The sequence below is a fragment of the Pneumocystis jirovecii genome (genome assembly GCF_001477535.1).
Source record: "Pneumocystis jirovecii RU7 chromosome Unknown supercont1.7, whole genome shotgun sequence".
In the NCBI taxonomy this organism is placed as follows: Eukaryota; Fungi; Ascomycota; class Pneumocystomycetes; order Pneumocystales; family Pneumocystaceae; genus Pneumocystis; species Pneumocystis jirovecii.
The window spans coordinates 356,199-375,621 of record NW_017264781.1 but is presented as its reverse complement, the minus strand read 5'-3'; the positions used below and the strand labels follow the sequence as shown (position 1 = coordinate 375,621).

Genomic DNA, 19,423 nt, shown 5'->3' with positions numbered 1-19,423 from the left:
ATAAGCACACAAAGTCATACCTGAGCAGTTTTCTGTATATATGGTGCACGTAAAGTCTTTTCGCCAGCTTGTCGTGCATGCATTGTAGCAGCACGGACAAGTGCACTGAGAAATAAAAGATAGTCGAGATAAACCTTTTATGTATCAAAAACAAAAATAAAACAGGCAGAACACACCAAAACATCAATATTCTTTGCAAGTCGCCGGCGTGGAGTATGCGCTTTGAGAATTGCCTTGAGCGTCCGACGTGGATATAGTTTGGACATGGGAGGTGGAAAACTGCGTAAAAAGTGAAAATACAGAAACTATGCGTCTAAACGCTAGATATATGCACGGAAATACTGAATATATGCGTGGAAATTACAAGATGTATGCGTCAAAAACTAAATGTATACACCGGAGTACGCTGGAATATATACACAAAAACCGGAGATCGACAAATACTGACAAGAAAAATGTATATTATATGCAATATATATCTGCAGTATATATATACAAATATATATTCATATTATATATATGTATTATATGTGTATTATATACAGTATATATGGACTGAGAGCATGCAGTGATATACACGATTATATGCGTATATATACACGTTATATATATACTATTTGCGTGCTATATGTACATTATATACGTATTATATGCATATTACATATACATTATACACATTATATATATAATACATATATAATATGTATAATGTATAGTATATATTTTTAGATAAACAGTATCTGAGCGTTGGAGAATCGTGCAACGATTAACGTCAAAGTAACGACAAAAAAATAATGGATGATGAAACATCACTTTTTGCGAGGCAATTCACAGGTAAATGGCATAAATCATATGGAAATAGCTCTTAAACTCTAAGGAAATACGTCCCTATATTTTTTTCTGCATCAATATCGCCAGGTAGAAGTTTTCAGCATTTTAAAACTCATCATAAAAAACTAATAAATAAGCCTCTTTATCTTGCACGAAATTTGAATTATTTGCATAAGAAGAGTACGTCTCAGGAAGAATTATCATTGTTTCAGACACAAAAAAGAAGGCATTTGGACTCATTTGTGTTTGAAAAAGAAATTAATGTGAAAAATGCTGCTATATGGAGAATTTACATGAGCCATTTGAAAATACGTATATTTGATGATGTTAAATAAACGGTATTAACATTATGAAGCGGGGGGAGCGAAGAAGTGGGGATTTTCTATGTCTTTTTCATTTTATGCAACACTTTTTATATTTTGTTTAGACGGGCAACGTTTGTACCAGAAAAAAGTTCATGGAAACGGCATTATTGACACTCTGGAAAATTTGCAATTCCATGCAGAAGAGCCTTTCAAGATGCCGTATTCAATTTTTAAAAAAACAAAAGGCGGTATCACAATTAATCGTGTTTGTAAAGGGCAGCTGATTTTCAGTATTAGCGACAATGATGTTGCCTTTATGTCGGGTGTTAGAGATGTTATAAATGAATCAAAGAGTATTTCTCAAGAGCTTCAGAATGTTTTGGGTCATGAGGAGATAAAAAAAGGCACTTTTTTTTATGTTACTTTTAATATTCCACGTGACAAAATAACTAATAATTTCAATGTATTGTATTTCAATGGAAATGGGGACCATCAACAAACAGACTATGTTTTGAATATGTGCTTTATTGGCGAGATTTTTCAAGATACGAAATTAGATCTGAATTCGAAAATATCTTTAAGGTCAAAACCTATGGTGAAGCATCAGCCTTTAAATGTTGATGAAAAAATTAAAATTTCATATATTTTCAAGGCAGAAGAGAATAATGAAACAGTTGTGAGGATTTCCATGCGGGAAGATTTCCAATGTCCATGGTGTCGAGGGAAGAATTTCCATACAAGACAACGACTTCATTTTCATTTCTTAATGAATCATGAGCTTTTTTCTTTCAAACTTGAGGTTAATCGGTCTAATTTTTTACAATTTGAGATAAAATTAGCAAGTGAATATCCGTTTAAACGAATAAGTGAACAAAAAGTAGATTTTAGAGTTTTTCAATGGATTAGACATGTAAAATTTAAACATGATGTAGAGAACATTTTATCGGATAATGGAAAATCAATTTTATTTCATAATATAATGCTTGGGATGGATGTTGAGCAAAATGAATCAGTACCGATAAACGTAAAACCTAAACGAAATACACAGCTACGTTGGCCTTCTAAAAATAAGATTAGACGAAGATTCGTAACACCTAATTTAAATAATCTTTACAGATCTGTATCAAAAAGAAAAATCATTCCAGGAGAAATACTTTCCGAATCCGAAGACGATGTTGACGAAACATGGTTAATTCAGAGACATGAGGATGTAAAATCTTTACTACATATTCCATCATAGTTTAATTAGTTTAGATATTGGATGATTTTATGGATATAACAGTATCAGAAAAAGCTTTTATGAAACTTTGGGATAGATTTATAATCAACGACAGGTATATAAATTATTATATAATTTTTTTTTTAATTATGCAGACCTATTGGACGTTGTCATCTTCCTGACTCAATAATGAGATTCGTATATTCTCATAAAAATATTCTTCAAGCAGAAAACTTAATTAATGAATTTTGGAAACATCTCCTTAACCTTGTTCAATATAAATTTATTGATCTTGTAACTTTACGAAAATCTATGGAAGTAGTTAGAGGTATTCATGATGAAACAGAAACAAATTGATTTTCAAAAAAAAGTTTTGCATGATATTTTCTAAAATGTAACAATGTAATTATAATTCTTAAATTATTTTAATCATTTTAAGTCATTTTTTGGCATTTAAATACTTTATCAAGTTTAAAAACAATAAAATTAAATAATTAAACCTTAATATATAAGATACTTTAATACCAATTTCAGTCTTTAAACAAAACATTGTTATTCAAAGGGTTTACTGGTAATACGTTTTCCTTTTTCTTTATGGACTTTTCTGCCATTGCAATTTGACGATTATGATATTTATTTAATTTTTCTTTTCTTATAAATGAACGCATTTTTGAAGGAGTTCTAAGACAAATAAGCGAAACTAAATAATGTTTCAGAAATTCCTTACATAAATTCCTTATTTTCGTAAATGACGGGCCCTCCAAATGAGCCTTCCAAAACACAAATAAGAGTTAACACAAATCGAGGTCCAATTTCAACAAGTGATATATCTGTATCTGAATATGAAGAAACCTTTTTTCCAGGTGTTTTTTCGACAATCTGTAAAATCAATAAATCAATACGAACATGTCAATATAAATAATAAGTACTTGATAATTTCTAAACCATATTTTATGATCAGCATAAGAAAATGTTAAAACATGATCAATAAATGGCTTGCTCTTCCGAGAACCTTTTGGAACTCCCATAATCTAAGCCAAAATCAACCAATATTCTTTAAATACAAAAACACATACCTGAGAAAATAATTCCTTTACAAGTTTCATATGTGGCTCCATATCAAAGCCAGCATCAAAGGAAAGAATAGGACGTGAACCTTTCAAGCAGTTTCCGGTAAGATGGAGATCATCCATCGTATGAGCTTTTTCATAAAATAAATTATTTATTTTTTAAAATAACAAATATACCATTCTGTACATGAAACTTAACCGTAGGTCCATTAGGCACTTTTGTCATCCAAATATAAAGATCTTGGTGTTTACGCGCTTCAAAAAACATAATATTGTTACAGTTGTAAAGCTCAGCTACTTCATTCAAATGATAAAGTTTCGATTTCATATCAAATTTTGTATCTTTTTTTGAATGAGGCAACATGTCTACAAGATCTTTCATAAGATGTCGTTGTCTATTAAATTATTGAATATTTATATGTTAAAAAACATTTTCTACCTAAAAGTAATTCCTCGAGATGATAAAACAAGCACTTTTTGCCGAATTTTTTTAAATCCTGACAGATCATCTGCTTCTTTAGAAACATCTTCATTTTCTGCATCATATCCATTGTTTTTTATATGCTTAGAATTAAATTTAACATGTTTTTTTGCCTTTTTTCCTATATGACATTTGTAAACCGTCGACATGTCGGTCTCTCAGCGAAACGGATTTACCAAATTCAAAAGAATGTTTATAAAAAAATATATAAATATATAATTATTGCATAACAGTTTGAATTGAAAATATACCCTCGTACCTAATTTCAATATCAATTTGTGCTGGTGCACAGAATGGTGAAAACACAATCCGCAGTGCACGAGATGGAGACATATGTGAAATCTCATAAAGTGTAGAACGCAACAATAAAATCCGAGAATGAATATTATTCGACCATACAAAGCCAAGAGATGGTACCTTGCATGGGTATTCTCCATGACTCCAGCCCTGAAACCATGCACCTTGATAATTGAGATCCAAAAGTGTCTCTGTACTATATGTTATCTTGTCAGAAACTTGATTAATAACAATAATAGCACAGTGATGTTTGCTTGCAAGCGACCTCAAATGGGCTCCTAACCGTACTAAGTCTCTGCTTCGATTCACGAGATCAACTAAACCAGATTTTGCCGTATTATTTGTTGTTTTTGTTTGACTGTATACTTTTGAAATATCATATTCTGCACGGTAATGAGTAGTTATATTGTCCAAAACAACGAGTCCAGCATTATATCGTTCTAACGCTACTGGCAGCTGGAAATGAATAATATGATCTTGCTCTTCAAGATCAACACATGTTGCACAGTATACTCGATCACCCACCCCATCCAAGCATAGATCAACATCTGGATATTCTTGTTTAAGCCGGTTTGTTAGTCCCTGAGCCATTTCAAAGAGCCTTTTTGTAGAAAGTCCTGTTTCAGTAGAAATATAGATTGCCCCTCTTTCAAGCCCACCAAGCACCCGTGGCAACTGGACTGTCAAGCAAAGCTGCATGCAGAACTGAGATTTTCCTGTTCCACTATAGCTCTGTCATACATATATACTCCTCCTCACACTGATCTACCTTTCTCCCGCAATTTCTATAACATGGCCCAACGGTATACCTCCAGAAAGAACTCCATCAATTACTCGGTCTCCCGTCGTCAAAAACTGTTTCTCTTCTTCTAAAAGAAACTTCTGCACTTTCGGAATACACCCTTCTACAACTCTACATATCAATTCTTCTGCCTCCATCACCGTCATTGATGTTTTCCTCGAAATTTCAATCGGATCAAGCGTCAAAAGATCCAATGTAGAAACCCTTGCTAATGCTTCATCAGATAAATGTTTCTACGTCTAAATTGGTGCTCACAAACCCCGATCAAAGACTATTTGCATCTCATTTCCACAAAACATATTTGGGCATGTTTGCCACAAATCCATCACGTATTTCAAAGCGGAAAAAACACACACTACTTAATCTAGTCTTTTCTAACCTGTTTATTCTTTTTTTTCTCCATTATTTCTATTCCTTTTATCTCTTTATACTTCTTTTTAACTTCTCCCTTTTCTTGACGTTTTCTTAATCTCGACTTCTCTTCACCTCTTAACCTCCAAAAAATATAAAATATTCAAAATATGACTCTTTCATCTGAAAAAGTCCTTCAAAAGCTTGAAAGAGTAGGAGAACACTCTCATATACGAGGAATAGGCCTGGATGATTGCCTAGAAGCCCGGGCATCCGCTGATGGAATGGTTGGACAGGAGCGTGCACGTAGAGCAGCAGGAGTTTTGCTACAGATGATCAAAGAAGGGAAAATTGCAGGGCGGGCCATCCTTATTTCAGGTCCTCCTAGCACGGGGAAGACAGCTATAGCAATGGGTTAGTGTTTTTTGCGGTTATTTTTGAGAAAAAGCTTATATGAGGAGGTCTGGCGCAAAGTCTTGGATCAGAGGTCCCTTTTACGATGATTTCGGCATCAGAGATCTTTTCACTGGAAATGAGTAAGACAGAGGCGTTAGTTCAGGCATTCCGTAGAAGCATTGGTGTAAAAATTAAAGAAGAATCCGAAATTATTGAAGGAGAGGTGGTAGAAATCCAGATTGACCGATCAATTACGGGAGTAAGAGAAAACAGAGCAGAAAATATAAAAAAAGAGTTTTAATATGAATGGTAGGGTAACAAACGTGGAAAGATGATTATGAAGACGACGGATATGGAGACAGTGTATGATTTGGGGAATAAGATGATTGATGCACTTACAAAGGAAAAAGTAATTGCAGGGGATGTTATTATGATTGACAAAGCGTCTGGTAAGATTTCGAAGCTTGGGTGTTCATTTGCAAGAGCAAGAGACTATGATGCAGTGGGATCGGACACCAAATTTGTCCAGTGCCCAGAAGGAGAGCTTCAGAAGCGAAAAGAAGTTGTTCATATGGTTTCTTTGCATGAAATAGATGTGATCAATTCAAGATCTCAAGGGTTTCTTGCATTATTTTCTGGAGACACAGGTGAGATCCCGTCGGAAGTCCGAGACCAAATAAATACAAAAGTAAACGAATGGAAAGAAGAAGGAAAGGCCGAGATATGTTCAGGTGTCCTTTTCATTGATGAAGTTCACATGCTTGACATAGAATGTTTTTCCTTTTTGAATAGGGCTTTAGAAGATGATCTTTCGCCCATTGTTATTATGGCGAGTAACAGAGGCATTGCTCGTATCCGGGGAACAAAATACAAGAGCCCTCATGGTATTCCTTTGGATTTTCTTGACAGGATGCTTATTATTTCAACCCGTCAGTATACAGCCGATGAAATTAGACAAATCTTGCATATAAGGTATAAAAAATGTTTATCCGTAGTAATTGATTCATATAATGTTAGATGCCAAGAAGAAGATGTTGAAATTACTCCAGATGCGTTAAGTCTTTTGACAAAAATAGGACAGGAGACTTCAATCCGTTATAGCATTCATTTGATTGCTACTGCACATTTTATAGCACAAAAAAGAAAGTCATTGCAGATAGATATCGAAGACATCCAGAAAAGCTATACATTATTTTTGGACCAGGCGAGAAGCGTTCAGTATTTGGAAGAATATGCCCAGCAATATATATCAGAAAATGATTTTATTGGAGAAATAGATCAAACTAGCCCAATGAACATCTAAGTCCCGTAAACATGAAATATGTGTAATGCACTATTAAAAACATTTGCATGACTATCTCAATGTATTATTTTTGTTAAATTCCTCATTAGAATTTAAACATTTCCAAAAAAAATTAGTAATTTTTTACTTTTTGAACAATATATCCATTGTATTTAATCATAAAAATCATTAAACATATTACGCTGTAGATGAAAACCCAAAATATTCCAAGCTTTGGAAGACCTGGTCTCCTTGTTTCCGTATTTCAATTTTTTGCTCTGTAAAAAACCCTTGCTTATGCCAATCTTTAATTTGATGTCTTTCGTAGGGTCCATACACCTCGTCTTTTCCTTCCCATCTGTATTCATACTTCGAGTCCTCTTTCTCTTCTTTTCTCGGATTTTTCCATGCATTACCTGTTTCTTTTTGATACTCACGTGCTATTGTTTCACGTGTCATATCATATATCTCACTATGTCCACGTTGCATCAATTTATTTGCCAGCTCTGTAATCTTCTCAATTTCCTGATGCTTTTTTTCCATTTCTTTACATTTTTCCTCATTTATTTCTTCTTGCATTACATTCCTCTTATTTTTACTCGTCCATCGTTTCTTTTGAGTCATCCCCCCGCCCAGACGCTGCAGTGCCTCCAAAACACTTTCTCCCGTCTCGAGAAGCTTTAATAACTCTTCATACATATTTTCCAGTGTCAATTCCTCTTCTACTTCCTGCTGCTGCCGCTCTCGCTCTTTTTTCTCCATTGCTTCTCGTGCTTTAACAATATCAGATCGTTTAATTCCTTCAAGCCATATATCATGTTTAGAATTCAAATCTGGTGCATTTCTTATATAATTCCCATCTTCATCAAAACGTCCTTCCTCAAAATCCGTCTTCATATTAAATGCTTCAATTTTCGGTGGATTTTTCTTGCGTCCACTTGCACCTAACTCTGGATCAAAGTCATCATCATTTTCATCATCTTCATCAAGAATATCAATAAACTCCTGCGTGGATGTAAAGTCTTGTCCTTCAATTTCATGCAATTCTATAAATCTTGGTGCTTTTTTTGGCTTATCTTCTGGGTATATACGCCCATTGTTTGCGTCTAGTTTTTCATTTTCCGGGTGGATATGTGTATTTTCTTCAAACATGTCTATATCTCCATTATCTGCTGCATTTGCAGTTCCTGCTCCTTCTGGCTCCCTATATAACCCTTCATTTGATGAATCTGAGTCATATCCTATCTATATGTCAATATAAATCCTTATTTTATCGCTCAAAAACAGAAATACACATACCTTCAGTACAAACCTTCCGTTTATCTGATTTTCGTGCATTTAAATCTGCTTCAAGCAAAGAATCTTCATCATCTTGTATAACTGCTTTTTGTTTCTTATTATTTGGTAATTTATACGAAAAATCAAGCATTACTTGGGTTTTTAAATAAGCCACTGTAATTCCGATAGATAGGAGAGAATATTCAATGAAGTGTATAAGGAGAGGGAACGTATAAAAATACAGAGAATGGAGTAAATAAGAAGGAGAACAAGGAAATTAGAATGTATGGAGGAGGGGTAGAAGTGGAAGAAAGAGATATGGTAATTTGATAAAAACAGTAAAAGTAGTAATAATGTCCATAAACCATTGATAAAATAAGAATGATGAAAAACAAGTTATGAAACGAAATATGCAAGATTTTCCAAACAGAATGAAGTATATTCAGCAACAAGAGGAAGAAGCATTTTGCTGCATATTACTTCCGTGACCGACTCTGATAGAAGGTTTTTCGGTGGAAGTAGTAACGTTTGCGCCGATACGATCCTATACAGGAACAAAAATCAGCGACAATATGAAGAAACGTGGAGAAATAAATACCCTTATATCTTGTGCCATGAGGAGGAAAGCCTGTTCGACATTAACAGAAGATTTTGCGGAAGTCTCAAGAAATGGGATGCCGAGCCCATCGGCATATTCCTTTGAGAAATTAGAAATAAAACAGACGGCTTAGTAGAAAAGAGTACTTTTGCAGTAGTATAGTCGATGACCTTTTTATCGGACATATCAGACTTATTTCCAACCAGAAGCTTGTTTACTGATTCACAAGCATAACGATCAATCTCTTGAAGCCATTGTTTGACATTATTAAAAGTATCTACATTAAAAAGTTACACACGTCACAATAAGTGTTGTTTTTGTAAAGGCTCACCCTGATCTGTCACATCATAAACAATAATAATCCCATGCGCTCCTCGATAATAGGATGATGTAATAGTCCGAAAACGTTCTTGTCCAGCAGTATCCCACTAAAGGAAAAAACAAATAAGTACTGCAAGCAGAAAAAATACCACTAGTAAACATACAATTTGCAGTTTCACTGTTTTTCCATTCAGCTCAATCGTACGGATTTTCTACATTACAAATATTAATATTCCTTTGTTTTCACTTGAAAAATAATAAAACATACAAAATCTACTCCAATAGTCGATATATAACTCTCTGTATATGTATCATCTGCAAAACGCAACAACAAGCAGCTTTTTCCAACACCCGAATCACCAATTAATAACAGTTTAAATAAATAATCTACAGCAAAAACTGTCAAAAGATCTTTTTATACAATATTTGTACTTCTATTTACCATATTCCGGATTCATTTTCCTCTAAAATACTCCTTTTTCCCTTTGTTTTTGCACCTTTTGATTTTTAGACGTTAATGTTACCGTAATTTTTCTAAGTGCACGGTTAAGCCTATAGCAACACGGCAAACAGCTTCTGTTTTAAAGACGTAAAAGGCTGCAAGAAAAAAAAACCGTTTTCATTAAGAAATCTCTACAATACATCTACTAAACACCATCCATTCATCTAACTTGTATTTATCTCTCAGTACACATTTACTATACCCGGGTCACATAATATTAAAAAATATACAATTATTGCACAATATATATGTATATCTATATTTTAGACGCATAAAAACTCTTTTAACCCATCCCAGTAGGCATCTCCATTATATTTTCTCGTCTCCTCTGTATTAAGTCACATGAAAGTCACGTGATACCGTAGATAAAATCACAGAGCACAGCATGATAACATTGCTATGAATCTCTATGGGTCCTCTGGTTTTGCCATCATTTTTGCCGCAAGATCTTCATTCTCTATGGTATAAACCGTGCCATTTGTTGGTAGAATCAGGAAATCCAAGTGGAAAATCTCAATTAGATCTTGATGAAGCAGAATATGAAAACAAGGTATTTTTTTTTAAAAAAAAAAGGAAAAAAAGCTTATAAAGAATAGAAAAGGGTGATAAGATCATTTGGATCTACATGGATAAGGCCAGTAGGGATACAGCAAACGATTCATGAGCAGGAAGAGCTTGAATCGGCGATGAATGAAGATGTAGACGAAGATGAAGAAATCAACCAGGAAGACCCGTCTCTTGGAGAAGGAGGACTAGAAGATGTTGATGAGGTGGATTTAGATGCGGCTATTCCTGAAGCAGTGAGTTCTGAGCAGGAATCAGATGAATTTGAGGGTAGTTTTCAGAGTTTTCAGCAGTCTCGCAACCAAAGAAGACAGCTAGTAGAATCAAGCATTGGTATTATGATGAGTCCATTTGGGCATTCGAGACAAAGGACTCTGGAGATTGATTTGGGGATGAATACAGATGAGGGAGATGCTATGAGTTGGGATGGAAACGCTATAGCAGAATGACCTGTTTTTTCTTTTTGCTTTTAACAAATATTGACAAAGAATTAAGAATTCAAAGATATTTAAATATTCGTTGTAGTTTGTTATGTTTTGTATTTGGTTGGAAAAATACAGCGGAGTTGTTTAAAAACAAAAAACTATGGCTTATATTTTTTAATAGAAGTATCTTAAGGATTTTAAAGAAGATAGAATATTAGATAGAAACATTTTTAAATTCTATTTTTCCATCGATGATTCTTTAGAATTTCTAACACATTAACCCTAAAATCAAGTTTTTTAAGATTCTTTCAAATTTATGTTTTATTGTAAAATATTTAGAAGTAGTAAAACGAATATTTTTAAAAATTAAAAAAAACATATAGGACTTGTACATTTCATAGATGACTTTTAAAAATAGTATAATTAAATTTTAATATTTAATTATTATATATTTCAAACGAAAAGTTGCTTAGTCAAATATTTCTTGTACTTTTATATATGAAAAAAAGCCTATTTTTCCTGGAAAATATCTAAGTTTAACAAAAATGTTTATTTTTATGCATTTTCATTGCTACTTTTATTTTTTAATTTAATTGGTAAATATTTAGTTTTTTTTTCTTCTAGAAAAAAATTGTAATAAATAAAAATAATTTCATTAAGTTTATAATTTTTTTATGAAAAATTTTAAAATTTGATTATTTAAATATATTTAAATACTGATAACGTATGATATCTGGATTTTCACGGATTCGACAAGTATCGACTAATTTTAAATTAATAAATTTCTCAAAAAAAATACGGTTAAAAGTAACAGATTTATATAGAACTCATAATTTTTATTAAAGAAGTTCATGGAAGAGGTTTTTTTTAAAAAAAAACTAAAAAAATTCAACGATTTTTGACTGAAATAGCAAAAAGAAGTTATAGATAACTATCATCAAGCAGAAAATTTAGATGAAAAGGTTTTTTTGAAGGAAAAAATAGAAGATGAAAGTGAAGAAGTGCTTAAAGACATATTTCCTGATCATTACTATGATAATGGGAAAATCCCTGTTTTTAAGCCGGTAAATAAACCTATTTTTAAGAATTTGAAAATAGATAATAATAATTATGTAGACAATGGAACAATTCCATTGTTTCAAAAGATTTGTAAAATCTATTGATTCTTATGGCATGACGACAGGGATTGTTAAGATTATTCCTCCAAATGAATGGTAATCTTGTTTTTGACTTCATTAGTTTATAAAATATATTTTAGGCTAGAAAAACTTCCTGATTATAGAGAAAAAATAAAAAGTATACGTTTAAGAAATCCTATTGAGCAACATATTGTCGGAAATAATGGTTGTTTTCGACAAACAAATCTTGAAAAAAGACAAACATATAATCTTCCTAAATGGAGAAAACTATGCGAAAGCCCGGATCATCTTCCACCTGCTCGTAGAGGTGAAATTAGAAAAACGATATACAGTAATTATAAGTCTAAAAAAAAAGAAAATATGGTTTCAACTAGTCATTCATCTACATTAGAATTGTCTCATAAGATTCCAATTAATGGTTTATCAGAAAAGGAACAAATAAAAAAAGGAATATCAAGTACTCTTAAGAATGAAAATGAATTAATAACGCCTATGCATTGTGATGTTTTTGTTAAAAAAGATAATGCAGAGTTTAATGATTCTTTGGAACAAGTGAATATTGATAATAATATGGAAGAGTTAAAAGAAAAATCAAAAATTGAAGACTTGCAAACATCAAAGAAAAAAAATAAAAAAGCAGTATTATTAAAAAATATGAATAAAATTAACCAAACTGATAATTATGATTTTAATGGTTTTGATTATAAAATTACAAATGCAGAAGAATATACAATAGAAAGATGTAAAGAACTTGAGCGCATTTATTGGAAAACAATAACTTATAATAATCCATTGTATGGAGCAGATATGCCTGGTAAAGAAATAAGCACCATTTTATTTTGTCATTAATTGTTTTAATTTAGGTTCATTATTTGATGAATCTGTTAAAGAATGGAACGTAGCTAATCTTGATAATATTTTAAATAAAATGGGCATAATTTTGCCAGGTGTCAATTCCTCTTACCTTTATTTAGGAATGTGGAAAGCTACTTTTTTTTGGCATGTAGAGGTAAATTATTAAATATACGTTATCGGGTTTAATTAGTATATAGGATATGGACTTATATTCTATAAACTATCTTCATTTTGGTGCACCGAAACAATGGTATTCAATATGTCAAAAAGATGCTTCTCGATTTGAAAATATTATGAGAAGTAGTTACTTATCTATTATTTAATTGTTAAACTGATATAATTTACAAAGGAATTTTTCCAAATGATTATAAAGTATGTTCTCAATTTTTAAGACACAAAACGTTTAGTGTATCGCCCTCTGTTTTAGCACAAAATAATATTTATGTGAATCGTCTTGTACAACATCAAGGAGAATTTGTAATAACATTTCCATATGGTTACCATTCTGGATATAATCTTGGTTATAATTGTGCTGAAAGTGTAAATTTTGCTCCTCATAGTTGGCTTAGTATTGGCAGAAATGCACAAAGATGTAAATGTATTCCGGACTCTGTTCATATCAATGTAGATGATGCAATAGAGAATATGTTTGCTAATCATGGTAGTAAAAATATAGCTAAATTATTTATTCTATTTAACTATATTTCAGAAGAAAAATATGAAAGCTCCAAAAAACGTAAAGCCAACAAAAAGGTATCTATGAAAATAAAAGAATTAAAAAAGCATAAGAAAGTCCATAACAAGAAAATAAATTGCGTATGTTTCTTCTTTATATCAGTTATTTTTTAATAATACTTTAGTGTATTCTTTGTCCTAATGAATCTATTGAAGAGCCACTAATATCAACAAATTGTGGAAATTTATCTCATAAAATTTGTGCATTATATATTCCCGAAACGTATATTGTATATAATACAACGTTATCAAAAGATATTGTTCATGGGATAGATATGATAGAAAAAGCACGTTTTAGATTAGTAAGTACTTTATTAATGAAATTATGGTTTAATTTTATCCAGAGGTGTATGTATTGTCGTTCAGTAAAAGGTGCGTGTTTTCAATGTTCTTATGCAAAATGTGTTCGATCTTATCATGCAACATGTGCTGCTTCTGCAGGAGTTTTAGTAGAAACATTTCAATCAGGTTTAAGTCAACAGTTTTTTTTTAGTTGTAAATTTCATCGACCAAAGCGACCTAAATTAGAAAAACTTGAAAGCGATGCTCATATTCATAAGTTTGCTACAGAAGTTACAATTGGTGATGTTATACAGGCACAATATACTAAAGGTGATATATTTTCCGGAATTGTAAGAGAAAATCGTATTGATGAAAATATAATTTTAATTGAAATTTCTTCTCAGTATTATATAAATATTATCTATAACAAATTTCTAATATTTTTAGTGATTTATATGAAGTTGAATATAAATGGGTTTTGGCACCACCTCTAAGAACTTTACCTTTACATGAAATTTCTGCTTCTAATACCAATTTAATAAAGCCTAATGATGTATTACATGATGAAAAAAATAATATGCCTTTAGAAATTTTAACTCAAGAAAATAAGAGCGAAGATTTATCATCTACAAATATTTCTATTCAGGAAAACAAAAATCTATTGACCAATTCATGTAATGGATTAGAGGAGAATTCTATAGATCTAATTAATTCTATTATTTCACCTCCACAATAATATTTTTTGGTATTTTTAATCTAAAAAAATCTTGAATATTAAAAATTATTATATATTGGGGATTAATACAAATAATTTGTGAAATTTGACAAATATAAATTGTGAAATTTAATAGATATAATTTACGAATCAATTTTAATTTATTTTCTTTTGTAAAAATATTTTTTCATAATTATATATTTAGATGAATATTAAATGATATTAGTTTTTGTACATGCTATACTTAAAAGCGATCATAGCATATGTATGATATTAAGTTTGTAAAATATATTTTTGAATATTAAAAACATTATTTAAATTGTTTGTTTTAAATTTAAATCTTAATCAAAACACACATTTATAATATATTAATTCATATATTTTACGAATACCAAGAAATTAACCTATCTATAAATGTATTGGTTTAAAATCAATTAATTAGTCAAGATTTTAAATATAAAATCAGCTGGCTTTAAAACTATATTTTTAAGTCTCAAATAATTTCTAGATTAAATTATGTTTTTCTATCAAAAGTCTAAAAATATTGAAAATTATGAAAACATTATAAAAAATTCAACAAGAAAAAAGTATAACTTATTTTTTTAATACAATAAATTTTAAAAATTAAAATTTAAAAATTAATTAGAAAACATTTTAATAAATGCATTTGTGCTAAATGATTTAGGGCGTTCAAGAGGAAGACCTAATGCACGATCCCAAACGAGCTAAAAGAATGTATTAGAAAAAAACTACTTTTAAAAATAAAATACCTGAGAAAGTACACCAAGTGCACGAGAAATGCCTAAAAAGTATTAAGTAATAAGAAATAATAACCAATGACTCACCAAAAAGCACTGTATAAAATTGTTGTTCAACTAATCCATAATATCTTAATAAAATTCCAGAATGTGCATCAACATTCGGATAAGGGTTTTTAGTTTTCCCATGTTCAAGTAAAACAGAAGGTGCTACCTCATATATCATAGAAACGAGCTTAAACATAGGATCATCTATAATGGTTAAAAAAAATAAATAATAATTAACAAGTAGATACCTGGCAAATATTTAAGAGCAAATTCACGTTGAACCATATATCGGGGATCTGTCTTTCTTAAAACAGCATGACCTAAAATATATAAGAAAAAAGAATATAATGAATAATATATACCGTATCCAGGAATAACTTTTCCAGCATTAAGAGTAGACCATAAATATTGCTTAATCTTTTCTTTTGTAACATCTTCTCCAATCTTTTCTTTCATATCTAAAATCCAATTTAAAACTTCCTGGTTAGCGAGACCATGAAGAGGTCCAGCAAGACCATTTAGTCCAGCGCTAAATGAAAGCATTGGAGAACTTAGAGCACTTGCTACCAAATGAGTTGTATGGGCACTCACGTTTCCGCCCTCATGGTCTGAATGAATTGTAAGATAAAGTCGAAGAAGCTCATTGAATTCTTCATTATCAGAGAATCCAAGAATGTTAGATAAATTCCAACTGTAATCTTTGGATTTACAAATGGAAGCAACCTTTCCATCCTTATATATGTTCCGATAAATTCTTCCAGCAATATTAGGAAGTTTCGCAATAATATCCATGCAATCCTTAAAACAGTATAAATTTAAATATAAAAAAAGAGCAAGTTTACATCAAAACAATATAGCCAAAAGTCCTTTTTATTAATCCCTTTTGCATACGCTGCACTAAAAGAAGAAACCTGCTCCAGTGCAGTAATAGCTAAAATACGTAAATAAAAAAAAAAGATTTTAAAAAATAACCTAAAGAAAATTGTGCCATTGGGTGTAAATTGGATGGGCATCGATCAATAAGCTCTTCAATAAATTCTGGAATGTCAGAACGAGCTGCCCATTCTTCTGAAATCTCTTTTACTTGCTCATGTGTAGGTATTTCACCTGTTAATAACAACCAAAAAAGCCCTATTCATAAAATAAACACTCTTTTATTGTTTTATATATGATATACCTTCAGGTAATGGCTGACTCCCCATAGGTGCTTTCGGAAGCTTATCTTGACATTCTGAAATAGTTAACCCACGAAAACGTATACCCTCTTCAGGATCTAAAACAGATCCTTCCCATACAAGGCCCTAGTCAAAAATTAAGAGAAAATAAAGAGGAAAAAAGTATGAACTTTGATGCCACGCATACCACCATACACTTGATCCAATGTCACTTCACCTAATGATTTCTTTCCATGTTTTATGCGTAATTCTCGCACTTTCTCCTGCTCTTGGGGAATAATATCCATAAGTTTTGTTTTTAATGTCTAAATAGAAACAAATTTAGTTCAAAAAAGACTAAAATAAGTCTTTTCTAACTTACCGTTCCCATACAACGGATACCTAATGGTGCCCTTTGAAAAATCTACATCAATATGAGTTTTTTAACAAAAAATAAATTATATACAGATCCTGTATAACGTCTTAAAAAAATTCCTCTTATTTCTGACTTCAAAATCATCTTATAGGCCTTTTAATATTAATTTATAACAAATCATAATCAGCACAATTTTTTATACTCTTGATACTAAAATATATATGTAAAATTCCCAATTTTATATTTATAATACAAGATTATAGATATATTTGATGTACTGTATGTCTTTATTCCTCAAATATATATGTTTGTTTTCAAAATATATCCAATTAATAACTATTTGGCAAATGTAAAAAACTGCTCTTTTCTATCTAAATTATGTTATTACTAATAAAAAAACTTCATTTAAAATCATAATCACGTCTTTTATACTAAAAAGATTGTTTATTTGTATAATATATGCTTTTCTCTTGCTAATACAAGCTTGCTTTAAAATTTGTTGATTTTTTGGTTTTTAAGCCTTAATCTACGTCATCGATCACTTAAAATCTATATTTAAAAACTCCGTATAAAGTTGGTACAGTTATATTAATAATAGTTATAAGATAAATCTTAATATTTATATAGATTTTATTCATAGGAGGCCTTTATAAACATATTCATAATATTTTGGATAAATATTAAGTTATTTTATAGTATTTTATAGTATAATTTGGTTATTAAAATATGGGGCAAAAAATGGAGACAATTGAGAATCTTATTTGTATAAAAAAGCTAGAAAATATATATATCTAACATGTTGAATTAGATCGTTCTACAGATGAGTATTTAACACAAGAAAACTGGGCATATATTATGGATGTGTGTGACTTTTTGAATCATGGAGGTGATATGTATGTAGGAGTTTTTAGAAGGCTGAAAATGCTTATATATATTAGTAAATCTGTAATATTTGTGCTTCAGAAACGTTTTTCATACAAAAATACAAATATTCAGTTATATTCTTTAAGTGTATGCAAGATTTATATGAATAATAAGGTTTACAAGATATAGTTGGTAGAAGCACTCGTAAAAAATTGCGGACCTGATTTGCACCGAGAAATAGGGTCTCAAGAATTTATAGAGACGCTTTTAAAGCTATTTAAAGATTCAGTATGCTATGTTTTATGTATTTTCATGTCTAAATATATAGCATACACATTCTATGGTCAAAGAGCGTATATTGTCGTTGATTCAGCAATGGGCAGTTGATTTTGTATCTGATCCATTTTTTCGAGTTATAAGGCAAACATATGATCAACTTAAATCCGAATATAAATATATCAAAAAAGGTAGATAATTTTTTATGAATAAATTATATAAAATTTATCATACATAGAAGTAAAAGATGATATGGATGAGCTTAGAGAGAAAGAAGAAAAAGAACTTCAACTTGCATTGGCTCTTTCTTTAGAAAAAGCCGTAGAATGTAAAAGTCCTCAAAAAAACATAAAATATAACGAAGAACATTTTACAAGACCTAAGCAGTCTTCTTTCCCAACACCCATATTTAAAGTGAAAGCCTTGTATGATTTTCAAGCAGCTGAACCGGGTGAATTGTCATTCCGAAAAGGAAATATAATTACTGTTTTAGAAACAACATACAAAGACTGGTGGCGTGGATCTTTAGACACTATGGTGGGGATTTTTCCTGCTAATTATGTTGAAAAACTTCTAGAGCCTACTCCAGATGAACTTAGAAAAGAAATGGAAGATGAAATAAAAGTTTTGTCTTTTGAAGAAAATATTGAGAAATTATTGGAAATATTAAGCAATGTCGACTCAATCGAAAATAATAATATTATAGAAAATGATCAGTTTCAGGTAATTTTAAAAGTTGTATTTTTAAATTTTATAAAATTTTAGAATCTTTACCATTTAACATTAACGATTCGTTCAAAACTTGTAAAACTTATTAAGAAATATGCTCAAAAAAAAGGTTTTTGGATATATTCGAAAATTTTTTGTCTAAATTTGATAGATGATATTATATCTCTTAATGAAAGATTTACTAGAGCCATAAAAGATTATGAAATTCTTATGGAAAAATCTATGACACATTTTAGTCATACATCTTCATATAATTCTTCTATTAAGGAATATAATACACCAGTGTATGACAATTTTCAGAAACATTCCTATCAGTCAAATATTGTTAACGAAAATGAAAATATAAATAATTCTACAGAACTATATTACTTATCAGCTCTTCATGATCAACATATGCAGAACACTTCTTTTGAAAATACAAAAAGACCTTCCTAAGGATGTTGATATCAACGTACAAGTTATAGATATAAGCCTTATATTCCATAGATTATTCAAAAAACATATAAAATATCCTTACTTGCTAATATCATGGTTCAGTATAAATTTTCGAATTTAATAGTATTTAAGAGGACTTTTACGGTTTTTATTTATTCATAATATACGTTTTAAATATTTTTGGACTATACAAAAAAGCATTTGTATGAATTGGAACGAGTTTTTCAAAACATTTTGTTAAAAATTAAAATCATAATAAACTTTATTACATTATTTTTGGATACTGGGGGAATGAAACAATTACTTTTTTTAATAAAATATGATAAAATTTTATA

The 19,423-nt window shown here is 30.5% G+C and overlaps 11 protein-coding genes across 11 annotated transcripts; 5 read left to right on the top strand and 6 right to left on the bottom strand.

Moving 5' to 3' along the window:
* Window positions 1–14: 14 nt before the first annotated feature.
* Window positions 15–266, bottom strand: T551_01821 (uncharacterized protein; the record flags this gene model as incomplete). The annotated part of the gene is made up of 2 exons (XM_018374084.1): window positions 15–134; window positions 177–266. 2 exons carry the CDS (start codon window positions 264–266, stop codon window positions 15–17), a joined length of 210 nt encoding a protein of 69 aa, XP_018229829.1.
* Window positions 267–794: 528 nt separating this feature from the next.
* T551_01820 (uncharacterized protein) lies at window positions 795–2,712 on the top strand (the record flags this gene model as incomplete). The annotated part of the gene is made up of 6 exons (XM_018374083.1): window positions 795–834; window positions 878–918; window positions 969–1,143; window positions 1,187–2,346; window positions 2,391–2,470; window positions 2,511–2,712. The coding sequence occupies 6 exons, from the start codon at window positions 795–797 to the stop codon at window positions 2,710–2,712; spliced, it is 1,698 nt and encodes a 565-aa protein (XP_018229828.1).
* A 173-nt stretch (window positions 2,713–2,885) lies between these two features.
* T551_01819 (ribosome biogenesis protein BRX1) lies at window positions 2,886–4,055 on the bottom strand (the record flags this gene model as incomplete). Its single annotated transcript, XM_018374082.1, has 6 exons — window positions 2,886–3,036; window positions 3,083–3,234; window positions 3,285–3,386; window positions 3,432–3,556; window positions 3,603–3,820; window positions 3,865–4,055. The coding sequence occupies 6 exons, from the start codon at window positions 4,053–4,055 to the stop codon at window positions 2,886–2,888; spliced, it is 939 nt and encodes a 312-aa protein (XP_018229827.1).
* A 70-nt stretch (window positions 4,056–4,125) lies between these two features.
* T551_01818 (uncharacterized protein) lies at window positions 4,126–5,331 on the bottom strand (the record flags this gene model as incomplete). Its single annotated transcript, XM_018374081.1, has 3 exons — window positions 4,126–4,927; window positions 4,973–5,213; window positions 5,265–5,331. The coding sequence occupies 3 exons, from the start codon at window positions 5,329–5,331 to the stop codon at window positions 4,126–4,128; spliced, it is 1,110 nt and encodes a 369-aa protein (XP_018229826.1).
* A 195-nt stretch (window positions 5,332–5,526) lies between these two features.
* T551_01817 (RuvB-like helicase 2) lies at window positions 5,527–7,055 on the top strand (the record flags this gene model as incomplete). The annotated part of the gene is made up of 4 exons (XM_018374080.1): window positions 5,527–5,770; window positions 5,815–6,011; window positions 6,066–6,724; window positions 6,770–7,055. The coding sequence occupies 4 exons, from the start codon at window positions 5,527–5,529 to the stop codon at window positions 7,053–7,055; spliced, it is 1,386 nt and encodes a 461-aa protein (XP_018229825.1).
* Window positions 7,056–7,232: 177 nt separating this feature from the next.
* Window positions 7,233–8,463, bottom strand: T551_01816 (uncharacterized protein; the record flags this gene model as incomplete). The annotated part of the gene is made up of 2 exons (XM_018374079.1): window positions 7,233–8,275; window positions 8,334–8,463. 2 exons carry the CDS (start codon window positions 8,461–8,463, stop codon window positions 7,233–7,235), a joined length of 1,173 nt encoding a protein of 390 aa, XP_018229824.1.
* Window positions 8,464–8,754: 291 nt separating this feature from the next.
* T551_01815 (GTP-binding protein ypt1) lies at window positions 8,755–9,689 on the bottom strand (the record flags this gene model as incomplete). The annotated part of the gene is made up of 7 exons (XM_018374078.1): window positions 8,755–8,856; window positions 8,911–9,009; window positions 9,057–9,187; window positions 9,242–9,338; window positions 9,396–9,443; window positions 9,500–9,642; window positions 9,674–9,689. 7 exons carry the CDS (start codon window positions 9,687–9,689, stop codon window positions 8,755–8,757), a joined length of 636 nt encoding a protein of 211 aa, XP_018229823.1.
* Window positions 9,690–10,142: 453 nt separating this feature from the next.
* On the top strand, window positions 10,143–10,746 carry T551_01814 (uncharacterized protein; the record flags this gene model as incomplete). Its single annotated transcript, XM_018374077.1, has 2 exons — window positions 10,143–10,283; window positions 10,330–10,746. 2 exons carry the CDS (start codon window positions 10,143–10,145, stop codon window positions 10,744–10,746), a joined length of 558 nt encoding a protein of 185 aa, XP_018229822.1.
* Window positions 10,747–11,448: 702 nt separating this feature from the next.
* T551_01813 (uncharacterized protein) lies at window positions 11,449–14,469 on the top strand (the record flags this gene model as incomplete). Its single annotated transcript, XM_018374076.1, has 12 exons — window positions 11,449–11,529; window positions 11,571–11,582; window positions 11,634–11,786; window positions 11,839–11,936; window positions 11,981–12,675; window positions 12,725–12,870; window positions 12,914–13,016; window positions 13,066–13,377; window positions 13,426–13,532; window positions 13,577–13,753; window positions 13,796–14,136; window positions 14,181–14,469. The coding sequence occupies 12 exons, from the start codon at window positions 11,449–11,451 to the stop codon at window positions 14,467–14,469; spliced, it is 2,514 nt and encodes an 837-aa protein (XP_018229821.1).
* Window positions 14,470–15,086: 617 nt separating this feature from the next.
* Window positions 15,087–16,928, bottom strand: T551_01812 (citrate synthase, mitochondrial; the record flags this gene model as incomplete). The annotated part of the gene is made up of 11 exons (XM_018374075.1): window positions 15,087–15,173; window positions 15,219–15,250; window positions 15,294–15,458; window positions 15,503–15,574; window positions 15,617–16,052; window positions 16,097–16,185; window positions 16,227–16,385; window positions 16,432–16,555; window positions 16,600–16,734; window positions 16,791–16,832; window positions 16,875–16,928. The coding sequence occupies 11 exons, from the start codon at window positions 16,926–16,928 to the stop codon at window positions 15,087–15,089; spliced, it is 1,395 nt and encodes a 464-aa protein (XP_018229820.1).
* A 582-nt stretch (window positions 16,929–17,510) lies between these two features.
* T551_01811 (uncharacterized protein) lies at window positions 17,511–19,088 on the top strand (the record flags this gene model as incomplete). Its single annotated transcript, XM_018374074.1, has 7 exons — window positions 17,511–17,547; window positions 17,593–17,793; window positions 17,845–17,936; window positions 17,977–18,115; window positions 18,163–18,647; window positions 18,690–18,762; window positions 18,805–19,088. 7 exons carry the CDS (start codon window positions 17,511–17,513, stop codon window positions 19,086–19,088), a joined length of 1,311 nt encoding a protein of 436 aa, XP_018229819.1.
* Window positions 19,089–19,423: the final 335 nt, after the last annotated feature.